The sequence below is a fragment of the Aegilops tauschii genome, chromosome 5 (genome assembly GCF_002575655.3).
Source record: "Aegilops tauschii subsp. strangulata cultivar AL8/78 chromosome 5, Aet v6.0, whole genome shotgun sequence".
Taxonomy (NCBI): Eukaryota; Viridiplantae; Streptophyta; class Magnoliopsida; order Poales; family Poaceae; genus Aegilops; species Aegilops tauschii.
Window position 1 is genome coordinate 436,044,644 of NC_053039.3, and position 8,596 is coordinate 436,053,239.

Here is an 8,596-nt window from a genome sequence, read left to right on the forward strand (position 1 = left end):
CTATGAATTGTAAGAGTTATTGTTTTATTCTCCACTCTTATATTAGTCTTACTTTTTCTTGTTTATATATTTTTTAATTACATCAAAAGCCAAGTCTCTCCTTCGGCAGAAATGTTGTTTTTAAGAGTCTGTTTCAGTCAATTTTTAATGTGTCAAAAGTTTTCAATTTAGATCACAACTATAGGTTTTCAAATGGAGCAACTGCAAGTTTTCACGTACTACGTAATGTTTTTCTTCTTCCTTTTTTTTTTTTATATTTTATTCTTCTTCCTTCTATATTGACCACATGTAGTTCTTCTGCATGGTTGGAAAGAAAAGTACTACGTGTGTATCAAAATATAAGATGTTTTTATAGTTTAATTTGAACTGCAAAAACGTCTTATATTTTGGTACGGAGGGAGTAGTTCAATGGAGCTTAAGTCTAGTAAAAAGAAGTTTTAGTTTTCTTTTGTTGTGGGTCTAGGTGGGATTCACTCTTTAATTCCATAAAGCACGGGAAAATTTTTATTTGTGAAAATGAGGGAGCATCTCTGGATTATAAACAGAGAGATGATGATTAGCAAGGGTCACAACTCACTTTTCGTGACAGTTACAGAGAAGCCCAAGGATGCATTTCTTTATCTTCCCACCGTGCTTCCATGCGGACCATGTGGTTTCTCCTACACTAATCACATGCTAGTCATCACATTGTACACTGATCATGATGAACCGTGCTTTTTTTTTCCTGCACACTCAACAGGTGTTCCCTGTGTGCATGGAACATACTGTACTGTAAAAGAATTGCGAGTTAAAATATATTGCCCGCCTCTCCATCCGTTTAGACTTTTGGATGAGTTGACAAGAGCATGAATTCAATATCTCTACTCTTATAAAAAAAACCGAGTTGGTGATGATGGTGTGCCTGCCATCTTGCAATATAAACCGCCCGATCTATATCTGACGGATAATAAGCAAACTATAGCAATTTTACAAAAAGATACTCGCACCTCTCTCCACATTTGCAGATTAGGCCTTCTCTCGTTCATCCCTATCTCCCACAACCTCATTGTTGAGCAATTAAAAAAGGAAGTCTCTGAAACAATCTAGCATGGTAGCCGCTGTCGGCGTCATCCATCCCCATGCCTCCGCTCACTCCGACCATCAATCACCACCATGCCCAACTCCTCCTCACCTTATCTCTCCTCTTTCTCGAGATATCATTAGTTTTTACACATGGGATTACTCCCGCATGGGTCAATCACAACAAGTGTTTTGTAAAAAAATACATCTTGATGTTCCGTGCAATGCACGGGCATCTTGCTAGTTATGCATACAAGTTAATATATGCATGTTCCGTTGGCAGGACATTACACAGAACAATCATCAAAGCTACCAAAAAAATACCTCATAATGAACAAATGGAACCTGTCCTACAAATACAATACCCATAGCTACAACAGGTAAACCAGCAAACCAGATAGGAGTTGACCACACGGTGAAAATTACCATATATATTATACAAGCAAGAGTAATGTGGCACTAATGACTACTGCTAATCACCCCCTAATAAGAGACGGCCAATGAACAAATCTGCAACAGGTCTCACTGGGTTGCGCATTACCGTCACTCGAGCAAAAAAAATAAAAATTCCTCTAGTTGTATATGCCTCCCGGGTTGATAAAAGCCACCATTGTTGTTGCTTGAGAAAGAGCTCTAGGTGAATGTCTTTGCGACGGACGAGGTGGTGACCAGGCCAGCCAGCAGACCGACGAATGTGCCGCTGTTGTAAGTGCTGGACTCTGTCTGCACCGCATTGTCGCGCAAGTCCACGAAAGAGTCATTCTGAAATGGCCCGCCCACAACGGCTCCCGTGGCGACATTCGGGTTCGGGCTGGACGAATGGAGGTACTCGAATCCCTTGCAGCCCGTTTTCGCATCCGCGGGGATGGATGCCCCCCTGTGGTGCACCTGCTGCGGATAGCTGCTCCCGTATCCCACCAGGTAGCTAAGCTTCATTGGGTTGTCACCCAGCACGTAATTTGCCTGACAAAATGACATGGCAAAATAAATCAGATGCATACATCCTTCAATACATATAATGAAAGACAGACGTCGCATCCCTAATGTGCCCATGGGTCATGATGAAACGCACAATTAACGTCAACAGCAAGATGGTTTACTGAAAACTAGAGATAAAGATATGGCTTGCCGGAATGGTAGTTTGCAAGTTTTTACTTAGTTCACCTGTGATATAGCGAAATTGCGAATATCTGTCGGACTAAAATATTTTCCACTGCACTCCACTGCAGCTGTTTGTGATGTCAGCATGTAGTCGCTGTAAACAACAGCAAGGAATGCTGCATTTATGCCATGCTGCAGAGAATTCCACCCACTTATCCACACCAGTCCTCCTGCAATGAGAATACCATGATCGAGTGAAACTATGAAAGTATGCATGAGTGTAATACATATTACAATAAACATAATAACATGTTATGAAATCTCTACGCAGAGAGGGAACGTGAAAGCCACCCATAAAGCATGAAGCATCCCTAAATAGACTCATAAAACCAAATCAACCAACAGAAATTTCAACATACCGCTAGTCCTACTACCAGTGGCTGATGGAGAATCTGGTAGAAGCCCACAAATGACAGCCTCAGCAGTGTCTCTGTACATTTTGAGTCCACTGTTTTCAGCATTAGATATCTCTTTGGATCCAAAGAAATTTACTCTTGACAAAAGGATCTGCACAGAATAGACAAGAGCACTTGAGGTACTTATCCTTGTAAGGAAGAGAGAATTCTAAAGAAACCATGATGAGGTAATAATTCACATGGTTTAGTCCATGCGAACCTGTGTCCCTGGGAGCTTGTCATCCCAGCTGAACCATGTTGGCCTTCCCCAATCAGCGTAATCTTTCCCGTTCTGCACAGTCACATAACTGAGATATGTCTGATCTCCTGTAGCATGATAGAGCCAACTCGCTGCCCAGAGGAGCTCATCAACATAGCCAGTAGAATTATAGTACTTCTGAAGCTTTGGATAGGTGTCGCTGGCGATGCCTTTGTAAGTATCAGCAAAAGTAAATAACTTCTGGGCATGTTGAAGAAGTGAATCGGAATATGTAGTGTCACTGGATTTGAAAACCATTGATGCTGCCGCCATGGCTGCTGCTGCCTCAGCAGCAATATCTGACCCAGGGTTCTTTGGGTTAATCTGTGTGAGCGGCCTTTTCTCGGTCATTGTTTCTGGCCTTTGCCAGCAGTCGTGATCTAGATCAGGATCACCAACCTACAAGGTAACAAATTTTCAAATGCTGGTTCCAGTGGTTAAACTAAAAGACAATCATGCATCCCTTGCTGTTCTGAAGTAAGAAGAATTTATCAACGCCTGAAGCTGAAATTGGTTTACCCAGCCAACGTCAGCTTGGAGAGGGGTGGCAAGCGGAACGCCATTTGTTGGCAGTTTTAATTGTGAGGAAAGATCAAACGACGGCAGTTTTAAAACGAAAATGCCCTCTCTGAAGAAACTGCCATGTGCCATGTCGCTCTGAAGAAACTGCCATCCCCTCACAACTAAAAATGCCACCTAAAACGTTCGCAAATGCCACCCTCCCTGGCGAACGTTTGCCAGTTATTTTTTTAGATGGACAAACAGGAATAAAGTGATTCAGCGGCCCAATTTATTAATGTTTAGATTTGATTTCACTGAACTGCCGCTTAAACTGAATGATTTACCTTACCCAAAGGCTATATGCTACAAAACATTATTCCTCAGCATGACATGCAGTTCACATCCTGTTCAGTATCTCTGACTAAACTCAGTTGACTGAAACACTTGAGATCCCCTACCATCAAGAGTTAACTTTATATGATTTTAAGGTATATAAAACAGTAGAAAGTACAACTCAGATTCAGCTTTAAAAACATTTGTCTTGTGGTACCACATAATGAAGGAATGCAGCTATAAAGACAAAAAGAAAAACGCAAGGACGGGAAGGAAAGGAACATTTGGTTTGCCAAGGATCACAACAAATGTGTCATTTTGAACGTATGAAGCAGACAACTAAGTGGCTCCTAAACATTAGGTGTCCTGAACATGACATCTCACCTCGACTCTTGTTTTCGTACCTAACGAACTCTCACCTCTACTGAACTGCCATTAGATAGATCCAGTGAAAATATACCCACAATTAAATCCCACTAACCAAACAGTCATCCTAACTCCCAAAACATGCCTCAAACCATTTACCTGCAGGCAATGAGGCAAACAAGTACATAACATTTCTAACCTGAATGTAGAACACATTTTCAGAAGGATGTGCCGCGATGAGGAAATCCGAGACCCAGCGGAGCGCGTCAAGCGCTGGGTCTAGCTGCTTGGCGGCGGTCATCTGGTCCCCGTACTCGAGCACGGACCACGCGAGCACCGTCGCCGTGAAGGCCATGGGGAAGGTGAACTTCATATGATCCCCGGCGTCGTACAGCCCCTTGGAGAGATCCAGCTTCGCTTCTTTCCCATCGTTGAGCGCGGAGTCGCCTCGCCACGGGATCTGGTTGTCCACCAACTTCCCGGCTGCAGAAGAGAACAGGGATTAACAAGATTTTCTCGGATGGATCAGAGCTGAAGAAGCAGCAGAGATTTTCAATTTTGCTCAGCCGACATGACTAGCATAGCATTCGAGTATGGGATTGCCAAAGTAGCAGTCTCCAGTAGCTAAAGGAGAGCAAGACTGACATCAAAAGCAACAAGTTTCACGGCCAGATGAGAAAATTTGAGTGGAATCTGCGAGGCAGCCCACATTGCCAGCAACATCAACTGATAAAGGAAGTATACAGCTGTTCACAGTAAGTGGAGAGGCTCTCCACCGAGAAATAAGTCAAAACCATGAGGAAATGGGCGCTCAAATTAGCAAAGAAAATCTAGACCGGCACCAATTTCGGAGGCAACGGCCAGCACGCAATTCCCCAGCTTATGAATAGTCCGCCAAAACACACCAGGGACGAAAAGAGAATTGGCCTCTCCACCTACCATCGCGGAGAGGAGACGGCGCACGATACGAAAATGAATCTAGGCAAGCGGAACCCGACGCGCCGACGAAACCTCGATGCCCGGAGCAATGCCTCGGCGCGGGATCGCGGCGGCGGCGGCGGCAATGCAGGGACGGCGCAGCGCAAACTCACCCTTCTGGACCTGGAAGAACTGGAGCGCGACCCCGAGCGCGTCGCCGTACTTGGAGTCGATGTCCCCGGGCGGGCCCGGGACGGGGAGCGGCTTGGGCGGGCGGCTCCGGCCCCCTCCGCCTCCCCCGGGCTTGCGCTTCATGATGGCCACCACGGCCGCCGTGGCCACCAGCGCCAGCACCAGCGCCACGATCAGCCACCCGCAGCACCCCTTGGTCTTCGACCCCATCTCTCCCCCGCCCTCCCTCCTATCGCATTCGCCGGCCCGCGCGCGCGTCGGGGAGAGAGAGACGGCGGGGCTGCTGCTCTCGGGTGGCGTCCGCGGGAGGGGAGGGAGGGAGCTAGCCCGTTTGCCGCTGCTGGAGCTGCGGTTAACTAGGGTCGCTCGCCGCGCGGCGGATGGGGGCGGGGCGGGTTGGTGCGGTGGGGTGGGGTGGCAGGGACTGGGGAGCGAACGGCTGGGCCACGGTCGGGGAGGAGGGGGGTGGGAGGTCTGGGTGGCTGGCGGAGGGCCCGGTAGGGTTTGGTCGGCTGCGTGGGCCGCCACTGGCAGTGGGGCGTCGGAGGGTGGTGGGGCGCAGGCGCGGGTGATGGACGGGGGACGCGTCGGGTGAGTGGTCGAGCACCGACAGGGGACCTCACTCGTCCGGTAACGACTGGTGACGAGACCGGCCGGCGTGTGGCGTGTATGTACACCAGCCCAGTACAGTCCATGCCACGCTAATAAAATTGGAAAACCCTCCTAAAAAACTGGAAAAAACGAAACTGTGCACTAAAGTGTAAATACAGAAAACAGCACACCTTTCTAAAAAAGATTACTACTAGCAGCGTTATGTTTTTGGTTTTTGTGTGCCATTGTTTTAGTAATTACTCCTATATCCATTGTGAAATGGGATGGTGGCCTTTTGATCGGGCGGCGTGCCCTACCCCATTGTATTAAATCAACACGATACAAAACAACGGCATTTTTTTTGAACAAAGGGTGAGTCACAAAGTGAAGCATCAAGTGACACAATGAACGCACGTCCGGCCTTCGTATAGTTAGGGCGCACACATTTAACGCGTACACACAAATAAACACGCCGGCAAATAGTAAAATCATACAAAACCAAAAGCTATGTCTAAACGATGGAAAAAAATACCTCAAGCGATCAAAACAACGACCGACAAACTACGTCAACGACCATATCTGCACCAGCCATCTCTTAACACCACAAGGACAATGAAGTTCTTCAACACTAACACTTTTAGGAAGGGAATGACGCTCAAGCGCCGCTGTCACTGGATCCAACTACCAAAGGCCAGATTCTAGGTTATCATTTTGAAATACAAGTCCGAGCATATCCGAGCAATGCCAACAAGGTAACAACACAAAAACATTGATTTTGCCAAGTATAACAAACTCAAGTTAGTCCTAGGGTTTTCTTCCGATGCAGGGTACTCAACAAGCACCACCAAATCAAAGTCAATCATGTGTTGTCGCCACCGTTTTCCGCAATCCCAAATGGTTACATGGGATGCGTTTAAAATCTCATCTCCGCCTCTGCACAACCATACCCTCTGCATCCTGCAATGTCGACAGTACGAGCCAAAGACGGCCAGCCACCGGATTTGAAGAGAAAAACTCTCACAAAGGTCTTTCAATAGTCACCACAATCCGCAGCTAGCGTCATCTCCCGAGGGCCAGACGGGGGCTAGACGGGGAGAACCTTATTCCATCTTTAGGGAGGCGCCGTCATCTCATCTTCATGAGCAGGGCACAAACCCCAACAAAACGTGAAGAAACAACTGAAAATAGAGCCCTCCCGCCGGCAAGGGCCGAGATCCACCACACCTTCATGGCCCTAAGACCACCGAAAGCGAGGCGGACCGATGGCGGCGCTGCGGGATGCAAGGGAACCCTAGACTTTTCTTGAGGAGGAGGCAGCCCGATCGGGCAATGACAAAGGGCCCACCATAAAATAGTTGCAGAGCAGGCCATGCCAAAAAAACTGTGTACACTTTTTCTGAAAAAAAGAGTGTACGGTAACAAAGAGACATTCCTTCATGATGTATTTTGTACTGTATTTGATTCGCAGCCGTCCCATCCATATACCACCCCTCGTACACATTCCCGAATACATGCGGCTGGACCGTCTGGCGCCATCATTCGGCCTGCGTTAGCTGCAACATCCATCACGAGGTACATGATTGCTATCAGGAGGCGTATCATAGCGCGCGTGAGCATGCGGTTACGGGGATGGGCAGGCTGTAACACTCGTTGCTTCCGATCCAATCCAGCATTAGGTGGCGGTGGAGTGTCATGATGGTGGTTGTCTGGCTGAGGAGGCACAGGAAACTAGTGAAATTATGTGTGCCGATAACGTTTAACGAACGGGAGAACATGTGACCCAGAGATGATCCCCGGTGAGCCCGGACGGAGGTCTCCCCCGTGTGCTGCCACTTGGAGTATCTGATTTACACTCAAATTTATAAAAATGATGGCGCGTGCAGCGTCGGATGGTTTGCTTAAATTAGGCGGCAGTAGTAACTACTACTCCCTCCGTTCCGAATTACTTGTCGCAGGTATGGATGTATGTAGATGTATTTTAGTTTTAAATACATCCATTTCTGGGATGAGTAATTTGGAATGGAGGGAATAGTACTTAAAGAAGGCAGAAGATCAAGTACAAGAGACTACGACTTGCTGCGAACAACTGGTACTTAAATATGATACGCCTAGGTGTACTCTTGAAAAAAAAACTACTAGTACTTAAATATATATTCACGTGAGTAGAGATCATCGATCTGATCCATCCATCACCCTAATCACAATAAACTAAGCCTAAGCTGGTTTTCCAATCATGGATCGGTGGCATTTTTAGCACAGAACAGTTTGGCCTCAGATGGTGGTGGAGCCTGCCGACCCGTGAACTCTCCTTGCCACCCTTTTACCATTAGCGATCCCGGATACGTGCAAGCAACCACCATACGTCCATACCTGCTTAGGTGCCGCGCAGTGCAGGCCAGGCCGCACCCATATCACTGGCTGTGGTACGAGCAGGGTTGGACGGAAAGAGGCTGCTGCTGGGTTTCTTCTTCTCACCCTTGGTGATGCGAGGTGTGTGAGCAATGATGTCTCACCTCACCTCGTCCTTGTCCTCGTCCTCGTGGTTGTTGGCCTGGACGCCACCCTAGGTCGCTTGGCTTCACCAAGGATCATTACCTTTTTTTCGTACAAACAGAATGCTACGTACTACCGTTGATGATGGAACCAACCCAGGAATAATCCGCGCGCGTACGCATTCCGTGCGTGACAATGGTGTCAAAGAGAGTCTTTTTTTTAACACAGTACACTCGCGAGCGCTCATACATACATGCATACACTCATCCCTATAAACGCACACACGCACAACCTACCCTTTTAAGCATCTCCAAGAGACTGGGTCGGC

At 47.4% G+C, this 8,596-nt stretch overlaps 1 protein-coding gene across 1 annotated transcript; it reads right to left on the reverse strand.

Moving 5' to 3' along the window:
• Positions 1–1,369: 1,369 nt before the first annotated feature.
• On the reverse strand, positions 1,370–5,567 carry LOC109749127 (endoglucanase 24). The gene is made up of 6 exons (XM_020308113.4): positions 5,166–5,567; positions 4,274–4,557; positions 2,836–3,273; positions 2,580–2,727; positions 2,224–2,390; positions 1,370–2,022 (listed from the first exon to the last, which is right to left on the reverse strand). Exons 1-6 carry the CDS (start codon positions 5,392–5,394, stop codon positions 1,693–1,695), a joined length of 1,596 nt encoding a protein of 531 aa, XP_020163702.1. The 5' UTR covers positions 5,395–5,567; the 3' UTR covers positions 1,370–1,692.
• Between the last annotated feature and the right edge of the window lie 3,029 nt (positions 5,568–8,596).

Bases quoted from the DNA above. Each gene is read 5' to 3' on its own strand.
- LOC109749127 (XM_020308113.4), bottom strand. From the start codon at position 5,394: ATGGGGTCGAAGACCAAGGGGTGCTGCGGGTGGCTGATCGTGGCGCTG. The intron at 4,558-5,165 runs GTGAGTTTGCGC...TCTCTTCTGCAG, and splicing joins GTTCTTCCAGGTCCAGAAGG to CCGGGAAGTTGGTGGACAAC. The intron at 2,023-2,223 runs GTGAACTAAGTA...TCATTTTGTCAG, and splicing joins GCAATTTCGCTATATCACAG to GCAAATTACGTGCTGGGTGA.